At 42.5% G+C, this 20,097-nt stretch overlaps 2 protein-coding genes across 6 annotated transcripts in view; both read left to right on the forward strand.

Moving 5' to 3' along the window:
• Positions 1 to 15,728, forward strand: part of ptpn12 (protein tyrosine phosphatase non-receptor type 12) — a 37,015-nt gene extending 21,287 nt beyond the window's left edge. For 2 of the 5 annotated variants that reach the window (XM_068731329.1, XM_068731330.1), the window contains 7 exons: positions 396 to 481; positions 5,126 to 5,300; positions 5,589 to 6,522; positions 9,979 to 10,050; positions 11,100 to 11,153; positions 12,181 to 12,264; positions 12,614 to 15,728. In XM_068731329.1, the coding sequence (XP_068587430.1) occupies positions 396 to 481; positions 5,126 to 5,300; positions 5,589 to 6,522; positions 9,979 to 10,050; positions 11,100 to 11,153; positions 12,181 to 12,264; positions 12,614 to 12,675 (1,467 nt within the window). In that variant the 3' untranslated portion in view covers positions 12,676 to 15,728. Of the gene's footprint in view, positions 1 to 395; positions 482 to 5,125; positions 5,301 to 5,588; positions 6,523 to 9,978; positions 10,051 to 11,099; positions 11,154 to 12,180; positions 12,269 to 12,613 lie in introns of all 5 variants that reach the window. The other 3 variants (XM_068731331.1, XM_068731332.1, XM_068731333.1) reach the window with 3 other exon arrangements.
• A 1,771-nt stretch (positions 15,729 to 17,499) lies between these two features.
• The window catches only part of LOC137888065 (lysine-specific demethylase RSBN1L-like), a 23,389-nt gene continuing 20,791 nt past the window's right edge, over positions 17,500 to 20,097 (forward strand). The window contains exon 1 of the mRNA XM_068731352.1: positions 17,500 to 18,169. Coding sequence (XP_068587453.1) covers positions 17,557 to 18,169 — 613 coding nt within the window. The 5' untranslated portion in view covers positions 17,500 to 17,556. The remainder of the gene's footprint in view (positions 18,170 to 20,097) is intronic.

Genomic DNA, 20,097 nt, shown 5'->3' on the forward strand with positions numbered 1-20,097 from the left:
TCTGAGAGAAAACTTTCATTATTTTGGCGAGCAATTTGGCACACACCTCTGAGTAGCCAGATGTTTTTATTACTTTTGGGTAATAAAAAGCCATTTTGCCCATTAAAACATACCAAACTCAATTTAATTTGGTGTATGCAGATTGTTTTATACTTTCCATTACTTCAGTTGGTTATTAAAGAATGTGCCAAGTGGGACATAAACAGTGCGGGGGACACATTTTCTAATGGAGACACTGTTTCTAAACTACCTCAAACAAATCTTTTGACATCTTTTGACATTTCTAAACTGACATTTATTTTTATTTAGTAGCTCTTTGTGTAGTAAAAACCCAGAGTTGCACATTAAACGCAAATGTGCGTATCTATTTTTATTTGTGTGTGTGAATTGTCCAGAACGAGAGCAGTCCAACTAAAGCGTGCCACCAGTCGGATGACGAGAGATGGGACACCCCTCCTCCAAAACCTCCCCGCGTGCGCAGGTAAGACACGTTTTAAGACAAGTTAAAAAGTTACTAAAACTTCCCAAAACGGATGCGCTCATCCTCCACACCGTTGAATGAACAGGCTCACGCAGAAGGTGTGAGGTGGCCCGTCACTGAACACAGTGGGAGTTGTGTTTCGTGGGAGGAACGAGGGCAGCGGCACCAAAAAAAAAATCATGGCACAACAGTTTGTGTGGAGTGCACAATGGAAACATATTAAACTGACCAAACAGAAGCAGCGGGCATTGTGTTTTTCACCAGAGCTTTCTGACACATTAGTTCCCCCGTCAGCCCACAGATGCAGCCAGCCTCCACTTCACTGAAGTTAACTTCGGCTGTGGCCTGAGGAGGAGCTGTATTTATAGATAATTTTTGTAACTATTAAGAATACTCTGCAACACTCGGTGGTGTTGCGTGTACCACAACCCTCGGCTAGTTGAAGTAGAACTACTATATCTGCTTTCATCCCAGATACTTTGAGAACAAATATGCGCAGGCATCTGGTTGGTATCTGTCATATGCAGAAACGCACAGTTTACCCTCTCTCTCTTTTCCTCTTTAACTCTTTCTTTGGCACACGTCCCACAATTCCTCATTCCTTTCTTATCCTCTCCTCCTCTTCTTCTCTCCGCCCCCTTTTCCTCCCTCTCCTCTTGTTTTTTTTTTTACTTTTACTGTACATGCCCAGCAGAGGTTGTGCTCCACTTTCTCTCAGCCATTTCATCTTCATTCCCCACTTTCCCCTCTTCTTGTGATTTATCCACAGAAGGCTGTAATACATACGTTTTACACCTTTTTAAAACAAGCAGGGTTGATGCTCAATGTGTTGCCCCGGTGCTGTTGCTTTAATGTCACAGGGGACATCTTGTTGCCAGGAGACACGTTCACTTAATTACCTGTTGCGAAAAGCGTTGTCTAAAAATGTCCAATTAGAAATCGTTTTGTGTGTCTGTGTGTGTGAATCATTGGCTCTGTGCTGAACAATGTCATTTATATATTTCCATTCTCCTAATTCTAACTCTTCATAATAGCAGGAAGATTTTTGGGGATTTTGGGATGTAGCGGCAAGCGATCTGTTTACTGAAAAGGTTCTTTCCTGCTCCAAGTGAAACAGACACATCTGAGCTCTGAGTTGCTGCCAAAATACGTGGCTTCCCTGGAAGACCCTTGAAGTTGTGTGTGTGTGTGTGTGTGTGTGTGTGTGTGTGTGTGTGTGTGTGTGTGTGTGTGTGTGTGTGTGTGTGTGTGTGTGTGTGTGTGTGTGTGTGTGTGTGTGTGTGTGTGTGTGTGTGTGTGTGTGTGTCGTCCCTCAGTTTCCTAGAGGAATAATGTCCGGGTCTACTTTAAGCCTGGGAGTATTTTAGTGATGGTAAGAGCTATTTTTACCAACATAGTCCACATTCTGTCGGCCACACTCCCCCTGGGTCACTTCAGCAGTGTAAGTGTGTGGGGAGGACATTTTTCTTTTGTGTGTTAGAGAAAGAAACGTACTGCAGGAACTCCATTGAGGCTGGCATCGAGGTTGCAAATACTGAGTCATGGCTTTTGCACACGCACGCACTCACACATTCACAACCACACCCTGAAGAGTCACATCCTCCAAACTTTCAGACCAGAATGTGTCTGTAGCATCTCAAATATTGAAAATTGTGAAGTACCAAAAGGTGGCACATAGTTTTGTCAGATTCTTAGTCTTCTGTACTTATTTATTGATTTAAAAAACAAAACACTCTGCTGATTTAGACATTATTTTATGTAGATGATGTTTTTGTACAGTTGCTGTCTGTTAAGACTACATTAAAATTGTTATTTTGTTAAATTTTAAAAAGGGTTTTGTAGACAAATGTGTTGCTATTTCTCAAAGTGACTAAATAATTTAGTTATCTGTCCTGAAAACCTTCTTTCATATTAGCACAAATATGGCAAGCTTTATTTATAGAGCTACGTCCGGCGCCCTCTCTTTGGACCACACCCATCTTTGAAGGCTTGTTATTCATAAATTAATATATTAGAATTTTTTTTTTTTAGTGCTTTCTACTGTGATTCTGTGCTGAAGAGGAGACTCGGCTCAAACACACAGAGGGAGAGAGTTGTTAATTCTTATCATTTGCAGACCGTCACATTGATAATCATCTAATCCGGCAAACCAAAACATACACATTTGTTTAAGACGTGGTCTGGATCTGTGTAGTTTGAGGTTTGCTACTCTTCCGTTAGGTGTCCGTATGAATCCTCTGCACAACCTGAAACCACGAAGCGTCTCTTTAAGCTTTCTCACCTACCAGCGCATCCCGCCACTGTGACCCAACACTGATTAAAAATGCAGCAGCTTCAATCTGGTGTGTGTGTGTGTGTGTGTGTGTGTGTGTGTGTGTGTGTGTGTGTGTGTGTGTGTGTGTGTGTGTGTGTGTGTGTGTGTGTGTGTGTGTGTGTGTGTGTGTGTGTGTGTGTTGCATAATTTTCAAGTTCTTGTGAAGGCGTGCATCTGTTTGCAATGCATACATACGGCTGAGTGTAGGTAGAAGAATACGGAGTGCATGGTTATAGTGGCAGATGCTTAGAGATCCTGCTATATGGCATTTATTAACACAATACAAACATTTAATGAAGGTTTTAACACAGTGTAATAAAGTTACAGATAGGTATAAGGACATTAATGTACAGTATATTTCAACAACTATAGCTTCTCCTATAAAGACACATTTAATATTAATATTCCAACATCTTTTACTCTGTTGTCACGCACCAGCCTCCACGTATGGGGCCCACAGGAAGAGTTATGGTTGTTGACAAATGCATTCATAATTAATCTGCTTGCATCTACATCGTAGTGTGTTATGAGAGATAAACCGCCATTAACCACGTCTTTATTTAATAGTTAGGAACGCTAGATTTCTCACACGTTTTATTTCTGCAGATGCAATGAATACAAACATTTTCCATAAATAGATGAGCATTTATTCATTTTCTAGTGTCCGTGTTTCAAAGGTGAGGGAATGACGCTCATGATTTTCTTCTAACGAGTCAGGTAATTCTGGTGAAGTTATTTATATGGTATTTTGGCTGCACTCACACATGTTCACATAATATATAATATAATCACTACTTCTTTATACACTTTATGTAAACCCTCATAATATTTGATTACCTACCTGCATTTTTCATGGATGCCTCGTGTTGCAGTTTTCAGATGTCTTGTGTGCTTTGAACTGCGTATTTGTTTTGCTGTGACTTGTTGGTGTTTGCTCCTGTGATAGCTCAGCTTTCCTTCAGGACACATTTTAATTGAATCTTATCTTATCTCATCTTAGGCCCCGAATAAATGATTCATATCCCCATGGAAACAGACGATTCCCACTGGTGCCGATACCAGTGGGAATCGTCTGTGTTCTTGTTACATATTGTGAATAGTCTTTTGCTTGCTCGGGCAATGAAGACGTTATATAGAAAGAAACTGTAGAGAGTCATTTATGTTCCCGTTAATGACCTCTGAGATTATAACCAAAAATATAAGTCTGGTGATTCAGCGTAAATCGTTGCATGCTTTCCATTAATAAACAAAAATCACACATGGTGGATCGCAGCCTCTGTCATAGAGGAGCATCGGCCAATGGCAGCTTCTCTGTGGCTTCATGAGGAAGTGACTGCAACTCCAATGTTGCTCAACTAAAGGAAGTCCCCTGTCCTTCTAGCTTGCAACATCTTCTGTGTCTGACTTTCTATATGTATGTCGCACACACACACACACACACACACACACACACACACACACGTGCAGTCATACGTTATCTCTTGCTTTAGACATGCACTTCTGATTTAGCACACCGCCACATCCTTTCACTGTTTTTTTTTTTTTTTTTTACTGTGTGTGTGTGTGTGTGTGTGTGTGTGTGTGTGTGTGTGTGTGTGTGTGTGTGTGTGTGTGTATATTTGCATGCATGTATATATTCTGTGGAGTGGAACATTATCTTAATGTTTAACTTTCCATTGCTGTGTGGTCACAACCTCAGTATCCTGTGTATGATTCACACCTCCTGCACTGTTTACCTATAGGTGTGTTTATAAGTAGTTTATTACCGTGCGTGTGGAGAACAATGAGTGTAATATAATTCACACCTTTATGCAGTACTGCAGATACTATACTGTACTAACAGATGATTCAGTTTGCTTAACAATATCAGATCATGTCGGCCTCAAATCAACAAAATATGAGCAAAACATAAGTAACATCTGAGGACATTTTTTTAATTCTGCCACCTAGTGGTGGGAAACTGAGCTTCACACCATGAACAGAATCTACCTTTTAGTTTCATTGGTGCATGTAATAAATGTAGTATAAGTACATTTCATCATCCTAGTTTCATCATTTCTTTTTAGACAGAATAATTTAGAACTTTCTTGGGGAAAAAAAAGTGTCTGGAAGTTGTGAGACCAGTATGATGTAATTCTTGTTCTTTCATAATTTTCATTTCCTGAATTGCCTTTAAACCTTTTTCTTTCTTTTTTCTTTCTCAAGCAAATACGATAGATTTGTACTTTAACATTCAAGCCACTTGTGTTATAGCTTAAATGCAAAATAGCATGCCAATGCAATGATCTCTCTCTCTCTCTCTCTCTCTCTCTCCCCCCCCCTTTGTCCAGTTCGCAGGCAGAAGGTGATGTGAAGGAGGAGATACTCCAGCCCCCGGAGCCTCACCCCGTACCCCCCATTCTCACCCCGTCTCCACCTTCAGCCTTCCCCACCGTCACCAACGTGCGGCAGGACAACGACCGCTACCACCCCAAACCTGTCATACATGTCCTGGCTACCGCACAGGTGAGTTATTTCTACAGAGACCTAAGGATCTGCTAATTACTAATAGTTCCAGCTCTAAATTTAACAATAGCATTTTAAAGGATCTGTTGCAAACGATAGTCCTGAAATATTGTATTTTTTTTTTTTTTACAAAAAATATGTGAAATAGCACTGATCTTGCTGTTGTGCCCTTTTACGATCTTAACCTGGGAATCCTGCAGGTGAATGTTGCAGACTTCCGTTGTTTACTGGATGATGCTGCGTTTGCAAAAGGTGCTTAAATGTTTTTTTGTTTCTTTTTCCTTCCAGAATAAAGACACGGACCAGCAGCAGAGGCCGTCAGAACCCAGTCCCAACAAGCAGACCAGTCCCGCAGAGCTGAAAGACCCAGATCTACTAAGTCAAAAACAGCAGACTCAGGTCTCAAACCTGGACCTCAATGACAACTACAACAACAAATCGACATCGACAAAATCTGAATCAGGCCAAAGCCAGACTCAGACTCCCTCCTCGCCCCTCTCTCCGGCTATTGAATGTTCTGGTGCTCCTCGGATCGAGAGGAAGCTGAGCATTGAGATTAAAAAGGTGCCGTTGCAGGAGGGACCTCGTAGTTTTGACACTTCCTCCTCTGTCGTAGTAGGGGGCGGAGTAGGCGGCAGTTCCACCAACAGCGCGGGAGCGCTGCAGAGAACCCACGCCTTCAAAGCCCGCTCCGGCCAATCCCTGCTGACGTCTAGCTCCTCGCTGTCGGAGGACTCGGGCACGGAGTGGGGAGCGGGCGGGTGTGGGGAGAGTCCTGCAGACGTGGGCGTCCTAGCCAGACCGAACCACCTCCCCGTTAAGAGCGAGAAGGGGGAGACGCACGGAGGGGAGAGAGTGGAGGCGAAGGCCGGCCACGCGGCGTGGACTCAGGCCAGCAGCAGCCCCGAAAAACATTTCCCCAAAACCTCTTCCTCGTCTTCCTCCTTGGACCACATCGCCCCATCCTCGTCCTCCTCCTCCCACCTCTCCTCCTCCATGTCGTCCTCCTCCTCGACACCCGTTAGGACTGCCCTGAGTTTCACCAACCCCCTGCACTCGGATAATTCAGACGAGGAGGGGGACGGAGAGATGACCGGAGGAAAGGAGGGTTGTTGTACCAATGTATCCACCGCAACGGCCGTGGTTACATCGTCTCACCACGCAGACCAGCAGCCGGTCCGGAAGGTGTTGCCCATGTCCATCGCAGGGCAGAGCTCTGCAAGTATGTCAGCTGCTTTTATTTAATGTCTCAATCTAAGTCCTTTAACTAACTGGCTGCTTTCCTGACAAAAATCAATTAACAACTTTAGAAGGAAGTCCGATAAACAGGCGTCTGGAGTGACTAAATACATCAGATTTAGACACAATTTCGAACTTGACTGTAACTCTTTATTATCCTCACACACACACATACAGTCAGAGAAACCACACGGTAGGGTCATAATCTGGGTCAGTAAGGAGACAAGAGGTCTCAGACAGACCCCATGCTAATGATAAGTTATGTCTGTGGACACACACACACACACACACACACACACACACACACACACACACACACACACACACACACTGTTATACTGCTTGGCTTAGAGAGACCAGGAAGAAAGGAATAACAAGAAAAGAGTGAGAGAGACGGAGAAACAGAGTGAGGTACTTCCAGTCTCATTTCAAGCATGGCTTTATGACTAATTGGTTTGCGAGGAATGCTGCAAATGTTAACGGGCAAACATCTGTCAAACCGTCTCTTCCTCTTTCAGCTTGTGTGTGTTTTTGTCAAAGTGAGTGGATTTTGGAACGAGAGAGAGAACGAAATATATCCTATTTCCTGAGTGTTTTTGTCACAGTGCAGTTATGTATGTGTGTGTGTGTGTGTGTGTGTGTGCGCGCGCATGTTGGATGGTGAAGGATCAACACTGCATGAGACCGATAAACACACGTTGGCCGACTGCGCACGTTGGGTTGAACAGAGCTGCGTCGCGCCGTTTGTGCTTCAGTGACGGCCTCACTGTCACTATCGCGACCCCCGAGATGTTGTTTTAATCCTCTGGCGTGTACAGAATGACATTGCTCCTCCTCCTCCTCATCCTTCGTTGATTTCAAAATCTTGAGATTTCGAAATCTTGCTGTGAGAGATTTCTTACTGTGATTGGAGCTGACACGGAGTGGTTGAAGTGGACTTTGGCTTGGAACGTTTTTGATCTCGAATGGGTTCAAAGCGTGATGAAATACGATCTAACTGCATTTTTAAATATTTGGATTTTACTGTCAGGGTGCATGATTTAAATCAATTTGTCTCCTGTGAAAATTGCTTCAAATTAAAACTAGTACTCTTTCATTTCGGCACGTCCAGCTTGCTTCAGGAACTAAAGAGAAATTACTGTTTTGAAGTTTCTTTGACATTAATTGTTCCTCATTCACACCAAGGAACACAAACATAAATTCAAATTATAGCATCATGCACTCCTGAGTTATTTCCAATATTTGAAATGAACATGTTAGTCTCACAGTCCTGGAGTGGACCGGTGTGTGTTTCGGTCTGCTTGGCTTTCTGGCTCATCATGTACTGGGGCTGCGGTAGCGCTTTGGAGTCGGTCATGAAACGCCGATGGCTGCTTGTTTGTTTGGTTGCAACGATCTAACGACTGCTTGTTGTCAAGCGAAAGCTGGTGGCTGCTTGTTCTGTTGGTTGAAGTGTCAATGAATCAGTCAAACTTTATTTATATTGCACATTTTATATGGGGTAGTGAATGTCAAGAGGCTTTAGCACCCAGTGACAAACTAACTAGAAGAAATATAAACGGTTCACAAGTGGGAAACCAATGCATTTATACAAAGCTACAATATTACAATTTTGGCATGACTAAAGTTCTACCTCTCCTATCTGAAAATGTAATGAAAAAGTACAACAATGAAATAAACAATGACAAATGTTCTTAAACATGCCAGTCAAAAGATATGTGTTGCTGTCAGTAATAGATGTTTTAACGCTCAGTATTCAGTTATCATTAGTAGCTTAAGACGTTAACGTGCTAGTAATTCCACTGTTAGCTGAAACTACTGTAGCTATTACATTTATCTTGAGATACAAGCAACAGCCCAAGAAAAGCACGTGCACTCTACGTTTCCAAAAATGCTGCAGAGCTACATTAACTAGCATCTGTCTGCGTTACCCTCAGCTAGCCGTGCCTAATGAATTGGCGCCTTCGTGTACTTCCTGTTTATTTAAATCACCCAGCAAAGATATAATCATCACAGCATGAGCGACCGACTGCAGGTCGGACGATTAGCCGTAAAAGAGCCATTATTTCATAGTCGATAGATCGTCTCTGCCCTAAATGAGGGTAAAAAATGTTCAATGACGACATTGTAGTCGAAGGCGAAGACCTCTTCAAAGGCAAGACCTCGACCCTGCAGAGCCTCGGAGGTAATTTGCGGCGGCCTGCTGCTTTTCCCCTCGAGATAAATGAGAGAGAATATTATTCAGGGGTCAGGCTTCATTGAGCGACCAACCAGACACGCTCACGGTCGATAATGAGGTCAGTAATACTAAAGGATTACTTCAATATTGTGCTTGAATTACAAATATATATATTTTTTATTTTAGCTGGACAGTGGAATAAAGGAGAACCACTTGACAGTTATTATTGTGAGCCCCATAAGGATCCTGGTACCAGATAATAAGTTCTTATGGTAAACCCTCAACAGGTAACAGACCAGTAGCACATTTATGGGTCTGCACTGAACCAGAATCATATTTTCCTTATTACACGTCCCTCTTGCATTGCTTCCTTTCTCTAGTAAGATGCTACAGCAGGAACTAATCATAATAGTAATGACCCATGGGTAATTTATCTAAAGGCAACATGGAAAGAGAGTATTTCCCTGGGGGATGGATATTGTCAAATGCTCAATTTTAAAAGGATAAAATCAGGAGAATATAAGGAAATGTAATCATGGCTGTCTGGAGCATGTCGAGGATTTTAGTTGCAACTCAATCAACTTGTAGCTTAAGCATCAATATCAGCGTTGATACAGTTCTCAGTATTTGACATCTATAAATCCATTTCAGTCTGTAACAGATACAATTATTGGTAAGTTCCATGTGATCCCTCACAATTAAGGAAAGAGGACAATAAAAATGCAGAATTAATGCATTTTCAGGCTTTGTAGCAAATGAGTGTATTTTTAAAAATTCCAATTCAAATGTCTTTATTGGCATAAACGTATTCAGATGCTGTGTTACCAAAGCAATAAGTATGTTATATTGAGAACATTGCTAATAATTGCTAACATTGTGTATCTAACAATTCATTAAATGTAATTTAAGTGCTTTTCACCAGCTGATTTCACTTTTTATGTTGTTGAAAACAGCACAAAATTGCAATAGATAGAAAAAAATAAACAAATAGAAATATATAATGACAGAATACAGATATCTGTCCGTATTGACGATCTATTTCGTTTTTCATTTGTACGGTGACTAAACAGATTTTTGTATCACTTTGGGTTTCTAGTAGTCCGCTATCATTAGAGAAGGAATCAAGGAAACCGTTATGAGTTTCAGCTCTTGAGCTTTTCTTTGCATCGTTTACGTTTGACTGACCGATCTCTTGTCTTTCATTTTTCGGGCCACGTATTAACGTTGCTTCTCATCTGACCTCTGACCTTTTTGACCCAGACTGCTGGGACAGCGACGACTCCCCTCCCCCCCTCCCTGTGAGAACCCCCGAGTCCTTCCTGCTGGCCACAGGTGCGTTTGCATTGGTCCAGATTCACAGGTGTGTCTCCAGTGCAGTGGACTCACTGGGTCTCCTCCTGGACCTGGTGTGTATTTATGGCTGGTCAAAGAAGGTGGATGGATCAATGAATATATGAGGCTTTTTGACTTGAGACTGAACTAATGGTTCGTATGCGGTCCGTGGTCTGAACCTGATTTGAGCTGAAAAAGGAGGTTTTCTATTTCCATTTTATCTGCTCTTCTTATCTGGTACCGTACCATGTTTGAACAGGTAGGACCGCAGTCTCTCTCATCCTCGCTTCGAGCTGTCAGATGGACACACACATTGCAGGAATCAGGCCTGTGTCCGCACTTTTTTTGTGAGAGGCTTTACCAGTTTTCCAACACTAGGGGGCGCCATTGGCAGACTGCATTTCAGACCTGCAGGGATCCTGTGGAGACCATCTTAATAGAAAGACTATCGTTAGTGGCAAGCTGTGTCCCAATGCATACTACAAACAGAAAGTGATAAAACAGTATACTCAAAACCGTCAGTATGCGTACTTAAAAAAAACAACTTGATTTTAGACTGTGCTGATGGACACTATTCTCCCACAATGCAATGCACACAGCAGGAAATGATACAAAAGAAAACATGGATGGTTGTTAGAAACATGCAGTAGTTTCATAGTGATTTAGAAGTGGATGTATATAGATAAGGGATAGTACAGAATTAAGGGTACTGTGACACAGTAGAAAGCTAGAACAGCATATTTTCATCATCTGTCTCGTTATTTTCATCATCTGCTGTTTATGATGAAGGATCATAGCTCTGACTTGTGTGCACTGACTCAGTCTAAATACAGATGAGTATGAGGCCTTAGTTCACCTTCTTTTAGCCCCAAAGTGGAGGATTTCCTCCCCGCTGTGATGCTGTATTGAGGAAAAGGTGTCTCATTGGAGGAGGGTGTGTGAGAGGTATGAATGTGTGGCAATGTGTGTCGAGGTGAGGTGAAGTTGTTCACTTGACATCGGTCCTTAATTTGTGAAACTCACTCTTTGTGTGTCGCTCTCCCCGGCAGACCCTTTGGAAGTGAAGACGTCGGCGTCGGCTGAATGGAGTGGTTCAAATAAAGGTACAGACGTCCCGGCCGCCTGTGTGCGTCCACGCGGAGTCTCTGCTTGTTTGCCCTTGTGTTTATGCTCGTTCACAGTAGTTAGTCAGCGGAGCGGGAGACGGCCCTTCAGTGTTTTACAAATTAGCCCGTCCAAAGATAAAACATGTCTGTCGAGAGGTGAAATGAAATTGTGTGTGTGTGTGTGTGTGTGTGTGTGTGTGTGTGTGTGTGTGTGTGTGTGTGTGTGTGTGTGTGTGTGTGTGTGTGTGTGTGTGTGTGTGTGTGTGTGTGTGTGTGTGTGTGCGTGCGTGCGTGCGTGCGTGCGTGCGTGCGTGCGTGCGATGGTAACTGCCAATTTAGTGCTTCGGTAGTTTCAGTCCCGGAGTGTGTGTGTGTGAGAGACAGAGAGAGAATAATCGAAAGAAACTGTTAGACTTGAATCCTGCAATGATTTGTTTCTACTAGCTATGAATGTAACTCAATAGGAGCATTTATAAAGAATACAAAGAATGCGGTTTCATTCATGTTCCTGCTGGTTGCCGGCCTTCAATTGTCATTAACTAAGTTTGTTTTATCAGCGTGTAAAACTTCACATCGTGATGTATATCTTCCTCTTACATGTGCTGTGGTGTTTTTTTGCATTGGAGGTTAAACATGTGGACGCCTACATGTGTGAAATCATCCCAAAATGTATCACACTAATACATAAATGGGCGTCAATTCAAACCTAATTATGAAATGATCTGGTAGTAGATCACTTGATTGATCTGACTACGCTAAACTTAAATAAAGAAATAGAAGTGATAATAGGTTGGTAGTAATTATATCAAACTTAAGAGCTCTCTCAGTAAAACTAATGCAGTTTAAATGTCTTACATCACTAACATTGTTGTACAGCACCTCCTGAGCACTTAACACCGCTGATATTCACACAATGCTTCCGGCGTGTGTGTGTGTGTGTGTGTGTGTGTGTGTGTGTGTGTGTGTGTGTGTGTGTGTGTGTGTGTGTGTGTGTGTGTGTGTGTGTGTGTGTGTGTGTGTGTAGACGTGTCGGAGTGTGTTAAGAAGACATCTCCAGCTGACCCTGCATCTGCTGGCACCACAGCAACAGACAGCAAGGCAGACCTGGGTGGGTAAGTCTGCTGTCTTACCTCTTTTACATGATTTGTCAGTGAATTTAAGTTTTTTTTTTTTTTTGTTTGTCAGGTCTCTATTTTTCATTCAAAACCATTATTTGCACAAGTAATGATTTTTATAGTCTCTGCGTAGAAAACTTTGCTGACAAACGTGTTTTTCTTTGTGATGTGCGGCGTTGCTTTTGCATTAGCTTTGGGGCTGCATGTGCAGAACATTTTTTGATGGTTTTTGAGACCAGGCAACAATTGTCGGTGCGTTGGAAGACATTTTCCTGGATGTGATTTTATTCAGTTTAGAGCAAAACAAACCCAGCTAAGCAGATCTTTTCCATCTTCTGTCAGGGTTCGGTAACCGCTGCATTCAGCCCAAAGGCCCTCGGGAACCCCCTCTGGAGTGGACATGATGGGACGGTCCATCTGCCCGTCCACACAATGGTGTCCTCCCTTGTTGAGAGATGGGACGCCGCCGATCTCACCTGGCTGGTCCAAAGAAAATAAAAAACCTAGTTGATAGATGCTACACAGACAGACAGCACAGTTGTACACAGAAACGCCTTCTGTGTAAAACTGTGCAACACCTCCTCCTCAGTCCTTCCTTCAAAGTGACATTGTGCAAAGCAGATGAACACTTACTGGTCAAGTGGCTCGTCCACGTTTTCCTACTCCGCTTGCTGATGTTTTAGGTTTTCACTTCTCTAGATGCTGTTTTCCTGTTAACGTTGAAAGAATAATTCCTGTTTTGGTGACTTCAGTTAAAAACAGAAAAACGTATTGCTTTTCTACCCGCGCTTTTGTGAAAATGCGTGTGGCAAAATGAAGAGGGATGCAGGCGTGACCCTTACATGTTCAGTAGAAATTGTCTTTCACGCCAAATTTGACGCCAAATGAGGCATAAATCATCATGAATCAGGAATTATCTTAATCAGAAAAGCTACTGTTAGAAGCTGATTCCCGGGGTTTGACTGAACTCCCGTCAGGTGTCTGCCTCTTTCTGAATGAACAACAATCTTCAAAGCAAGCCTAGATAATCTATTACCCATGATGCAACCTTTTCTGTTGGGTATGTATGTACAGGTTGCCAGGGTGCCCCCCCCCCCCCCCCCCTCTTTCAGTGTGCTGGTGCTACATTACAAAGGATCAGCATAGAAACGGAGGCACTAAAGCTGAATGTTAACAACCTATTACCTGTTCCTCACTTCTGTTGTAGGATTTATTCCTGTGTTAGCTGCAGTGGCTTCAGATCTAGTGCTTTATATTTCTATGCTGACCTCGTTGTTCACCAGAGTCATAGACTGATGTAGTTTGGTCATTACGGTAGTCAGCTGGCTCCTTTTTTAACTGGCTGTTGACGGAATTGTTCCGCGTATTTGGGGAATAAACTCGTTCACGTTCCTGCCGAAGTTTTAACCCACTCATGTCTGTATGTGGAGCTGCTTAGCTTAGCATTTAGACTTGACACACATACATTTTTGTTTTTACACTTCAGTTTTTTTGCACTTATAAAATAAATAACATGTGAAGCATTAATTAGTGAGTTTGTGGAATTGTGGGCTAGCCTTTCCCCTTCCCTCTTCATTCTAAGCTAAGCTAACCGGCTGCTGGCTACAGACATGAATGTGGTACCGATCTTGTCGTCTTAACTCTCGGGCGGGAACGAAACAAGCCTGTTTCTCAAAATGTCGAGCTGTTAGTTTGAAATACCTGCTAGTTGTGAAACCATCGTGTTGACTTCTTAGAAAACAAAGCTGAATGCAGAGACGCTGCCTGTTGAAACCTAGGAGTTCAGGTGATTCGTCACACATGATTTGCAAAAAAGTTGAACCAAAGAGTGATGTTCCTGTCTCAAATTATCATAATAAAAAGCAAAGATTAGATGTCAGAGACCTGTATCCTCAAAGATTTTAGGCAACATTTGCAACTGCGTGTCCAAGAATTCCGCTTTTTCCAGCCAGACGGGGTTGAAATTAAAACACAAATTAATGGCCAAACTCATCTCTGTGACTCTGGCTCTCACTGCTGGGAACATGAGCCTGCCTTAGTCTGCCTCTCAGAGCAGACGGCCAATGACGGTCCTCTTTAATTTGGCTTCTCTCATCAGTTAATTTTCCTCTGTGTGTATTTGGCATCTCTTGGTTGCTACATGCAACTCATATTTCCTGTTTAATTTATTTTTTTGTCCTCAGCCCCGTCATTTTTTTTCTTGCTTTTCTGTTCTCATTCTCCTCCTGTTGAGTAATCGACCATGCAAGTCAATGATCTTTTATTTTAGCAGCCGGTTTACTCACAATAGACCTCCAGTGTTTCGGAGTAGGAATGTTTGCACAACACCTGAGACTCTTATGGGACTCGACATTATTAATATAAAGTCTGGTTTCCCAGAAACAACCAATTCTCTTCAAATCCGACTTGTGTGGTTTTTCATCTGAGGGCCAAATTAATTAATCATACTGTATCTGCTTCTGTATGTGTGAGACAATGATGATAGGGACCCAGGACTACTGTTTTCACCTTGTTTTTCTCTGATAGCTTCATTAGCTACCATAACTATACAGTATATGCATCGTTTTATAAAGATAAAAAACTGAACAGGGCGATTTCGGTAAATAATATTTCAGATTTTTTGTTATCTCTTTAAATATTCTAATTAACAGAAGATGTAAGAAAGTCAGTGCATGATGATGATTGCTCCGCTGCGCAGTGTTTCCCCTTCGAACTGTAAATTATTCTGCTGCCCGTTTTGTTTTTGCTTCTGGCAAATATTTCAGGGTTGTTTTTATTTCCTCTGTTGGAGTTGTATGCTTAAAAAGATTTAAAATTGAGTTTGAATTGGTTGGCAGAAGAGAAGCATTGACTGCCATCCAAGCCCCCTTTCAGATAGCTACAATGGGCTTCGAATAAGATTGTAGTAATATTAATGATGATAATAATAATAATAATAATAATAATAATAATAATAATGGTCTTTTTTTTTTGTAAATGGTATTTTAAAAGTTATTTTTGTATACACAGTTGTTTGTTGCGTCACAAGTCCACTGCTCCCCAGAGAAGTCCCACTTCTCTCCTCACATACTTTCTCCACAATAAAACTGACAAATAGACATTCTGAGGGAAAACATTTTTTCTAACTCTCCATTTCTTTCTGTATACCTGCCACCTGACCCCTTCACATGCACACTAGCCTTGATCTCAGAAAAGAGCCCACCTGTGCCTTTAAGTGAGAGCCCGCCCTCCCGCTTGTCCTGTTTCCTCCAATCATCATTAGCGGCGTGAACGATGGGGTTCGCTGCTGCTTGTTCAACGCCTACTGTGGGACTCTCGTTCAGCCCCCCCTACACACACACACACACACACACACACACACAACTCGTGCCCCTCCTTACACACACAAACATAAACACACACACAAATGTTTGTATGTTGCAGAAATCAATCAGTAAAAAAATCAACATTAAGTAAAGACACGCCTCTTTGTTTTTATTTGTATGAGATGATGTAACAAAAGAGTGTGTGTGTGTGTGTGTGTGTGTGTGTGTGTGTGTGTGTGTGCGCGTGTGTGCGTGCGTGCGTGCGTGCGTGCGTGCGCGCGCGCGCGTGCGTGCGTGCGTGCGTGCGTGCACGCACAGCTTTATTTACAATATAGATCAGTTAATCGGTTAATAAATCACTTTGACGTGTCTCTGAAGCCACAAGGAATTAAGTAATTTTATTCTGTCTTTACTTGCTGATAGCTCTGCACGTATAATCTGATAATGTCAATTGTGTGTGTGTGTGTGTGTGTGTGTGTGTGTGTGTGTGTGTGTGTGTGTGTGTGTGTGTGTTTAGAGGAGGGGTCGCAGCAGGAGATCCTCTCTCACGCCTGGAAGATCTTCTGAGAATGTACACACACACACACAGAGGCACAGCAGGTGGGAAGACAACGTAATTATTTGCTTTTGCTGACACGTAGCCAATGTTCATTTCAGATCAATTATACAGTTTATTACAATATTCAATGTGCAATGGTGCAGTGGAGTTCAGGCCGCTTTGTGTCGGTCCTCTTTGGTAACGGTTGTTGATTAAAAGCACCTGTTGCAGACCTACAAACCTGTACAGTGCTGTTTGGAATAAAGTATAGATGGTGATTAACTGTATTTGCAGTTGCACAGCGCGAGTGAAGATACAAAGAAAACATTCATTGATGGATTTTTCAGTTTGCTCGAATAGTGAGACGTCACCCGAAGCCTTAGGGAAAGCATCCAACATGTTCTCAAACTAGAAAAATACAAAAAAGGCACAATCCATCTGAGAAAAATTACTTTATAACACCTATAAATGAATGTATTATGAAAATAATAGTTCACACCCATTCTGCATTATAAGGGAGGATCCAGTACTTTCATTCCACAGGCCTCTCACCACTCCAACTGCACAGTTTTTAAACTTCCTCCCTGTATTTCACTCCTTGCCTTTTCTGAAATAATGTGTTAAACACACTCTTTCTCTCACACGCTCTCTCTCTCTCTCTCTCTCTCTCTCTCTCTCTCTCTCTCTCTCTCTCTCTCTCTCTCTCTCTCTCTCTCTCTCTCTCTCTCTCTCTCTCTCTGCGTTGTAAGAATTAAGCCAGGTTGCTATTTTAACTGGGTCACCTCAGTTTTCCTATGGAACAGTTTAACATCTTATGTAATGACTTATAAATATAGCCAATCAGTGTTCAGGGTGTGTGTGAGCAGTAGCAGCAGGCAGCACCACCATCCGAAGGAACTGAAAACTGTCAGCTTATTAAAAGGCCTCGAATATACAATAAGAATTATTTTTAGGTGTATGACTCACATATGTTGGAAAAATTGTTCAGCATTGTTTTGTCAGTTAATCTGCAGATTATTTTCTTTCAAGCCAAACTAAATGATTCGGATGTCAACCAAAACTGTATGTAGTATTCAGAAGTTCCTTCCCTCCAGAACAGATATATGGATTACAAATACTTGATTGTTAAATAACATTTAGAATACAATACATATTCAAAATTGTTTCTCGTGATGCTTTTTTATTTACTTTGCACCTCATTATAATTTTCTCAAAACACAACAACAGTACACACACACTGCTGCTAAGCCCCGCCTATAGTTTTTCCCTCTCTGCCTGTCAGTCAAGCCTCTGGTCAAGCCTCAACCCCGCCCCCTTCCCTGACTGCCTGTCCATCAAATTAAGCACCGCCCCTTCACTGCCTCCTTGCTCGTCGCGCAAAAAAAAAAAAAACAGCATCGGCGGCCGTTGGGGGAAGAGAGTAAATAGAGAGAAGCCTCAAGATGGCTGACTCGCTGGGCTCCGTTCACCCCACCAGAGCTGCTACTGCGGTAGCCCAGGCAGTCGTTTCCGCCAGATGCCCGCTTGAGAAGCCGACCGAGGCGAGAGGAGCCCCGGACAACCGCTCGCTGTCTTCCCGGGATTTCAACGCACCGCCGCCCAAGAAGGTCCGAGTCGAGGAGCGGAGTGTTAAGCCCAAGAAACTCAGCGGGGACATAGGAGTGGGAGGGGGAAAACTCCAGCAGAGTTACGGCAGCAGCAGCAGCAGCAGCAGCAGCGGTGCGGGCGTGTGGAGCTTCAGCCCGGTGAAGAAGAGCTTCAGCCCGGTGAAGACGAGCAACAATCCTGCTACCGGTGGACTCCAACCACCGACTAACGCACATAAAGTCTTCAAACAGAGCGATTTCTTCCTCCACAAACCCAAGAAACCGAGTAAAGATAAACAGCGAGAGAAGGCGAAAGGAGGCGGAGAGGAGAAAAGGAAACATAATAAAGTATCGGTGACCTCCGGACCCGCGAGTAATGTTAGTAACAACAACCACAACGATATCAGCAGAATTAATCACACTTCTGCAGTGAAGAGAGAGAATGGGGATGTCATGTTGCCACCGAAAGGTAGGCCATCGGTGTATTTATGTTTCTTAATGTTTTTACTTGAAAGTGAGTTCATAAAGTTTGAGTTGTGTTTATTACAAGTAGGTAATAAACACAACTCTATAAAGCTCGGTTCAGTCGATGTTTCTGCGGGGCTATGGCTGCCAGCGCGTTCGTCGCGTGTTCACCCGCTCGTGAACCCCTCGAAGCTCCACGACGGCGGTCCAGGGCAGTAGTCGCGCGACCTGGCCATTAAAATTACAACCAGCTGCTGTGGAATTGCTAACGTAGTTACGTCGTATCTGCAAAAATATAACCCGTTTTATTCCTATATGTTTAACAGTAATGTCACCGAGTCAATCAAATGTGTTATAAACGGCATAAAAAAAATCAACGTAACAAATGTGGAACATTGTTAGTTATTATGTTACATTAATGCGCCTTGTGTATTTTTTATTTCCTGCACGCGGCTGTCATAACAATATGACAGCCGCCCGCCATTATAGGGTAAGTGTTGTTTTGGTGTAGCACCACGCCCCCCTCTGTAACCTCCGGCTGTACGGAGACAGACAGAGAGCCACAGCTTGTTGTTGCTCCATGTTCTACAGGCAGAGCGCGTTGGGTTCATTCAACGACTCCTACGTTACTTTGTAGGAAAATACATTTAATCATTAGAATAAAAACTTATTCTCATCATATATATATTTTTTTACATAAGAGCCTACATCTATTATGCATTATAAATATATTATACAGTAAATATGCTGCCAATGATTAACATACATGTGGCATCATAGACATAATGTACACTGGTTCATTAATACAATTACAATAATTTTCTAGGATGATAAATTATTTTATAAGATTTTTTATTTATTTTTTTTACTTACAGGGTCACAGTGCTGAAACCTTCATTTTTAAACTGCTAATGCTGTATGCGAGCATGTTGAGAATATTTTCTAAAAAAGACCTCATCTCTGAACCTGACGGGGGAAAATTTTAGATGCAGCCTTAAGTAAGAATACATAATTGCACTCTTTTAACAGCCCCACTGAGGTGCTCTTGAGCAAAAAATACTGAACCTGTAATTGCCGTAGTGAGCCGCTCAATAGCCAGCAGTAGGGAAACTGTAATTATAGCGAGTGGCTTGTGAATGTGAAGATGAGAAAGCGTGTGAATGTGGAGCCGAGTGTTGCTGGAAATCGCACATTAATCCTGAGTAAAAATAAGGATTAAGAACCGCTCCGTTCTGAGCTGCTGGTAACAGTGTGTCAGTCTTCTTCCTCGACTGTGACACATCTCAGGCTTAAGGTGACGCTGGGAGAAAAACAAACACACTTTTAATGTTGTTTTCTAATATGTGTCGAGTGGTAGACAGACGGCTATTCAACATGTGGACACGGCTTTGCTCTGAAGATGATGGTGCCTTGACCTTCTCCTGCAGGGATCAAAAGAGTATCATCTCAGTAATATTATTAGTGTTAGCTTGGCGGTTGGAGCACGGCTTAAGCCAACTGGCAGGGAGCAGTGACTCCTGGTTATTTGGCCTTGAAATAAGGGACATAAGTTTAACTAAGTACAGTGAACAGGGAAACATTACTGCGTTAGGTGGATTTAGCGTGAAATAAATCGTTTATTTAAAGGTTACAGGTTTAATCCCCACTGAGACCAAGTTGACCTGTTTGTTGACACCCACTGTATTTACATGTTCTTACATTTACACGTTTGTAACAGATTAAGGCTGGTGCCTGAAGCAAAACAGCTTGTTAAATAAGTAATGTGGCTGTTTAGTTTGTTTTAGTGATTTAGTTATTGGAGTAGTTGCAGTAATTAGTTTTTTTTTTTTGTGTGTGCGTGTAAATGCACCGTGCTGACAGACCATCTGGACTAGCAGGATGTTCCCAGTGGGCAGGTTCACCTGTCCTGTTACAGCGAGTCCAAAAACCCAA

The sequence above is a fragment of the Cebidichthys violaceus genome, unplaced genomic scaffold (genome assembly GCF_023349555.1).
Source record: "Cebidichthys violaceus isolate CVI_PGR_0920_01 unplaced genomic scaffold, fCebVio1.0.p SCAF_51, whole genome shotgun sequence".
NCBI lineage: Eukaryota > Metazoa > Chordata > Actinopteri > Perciformes > Stichaeidae > Cebidichthys > Cebidichthys violaceus.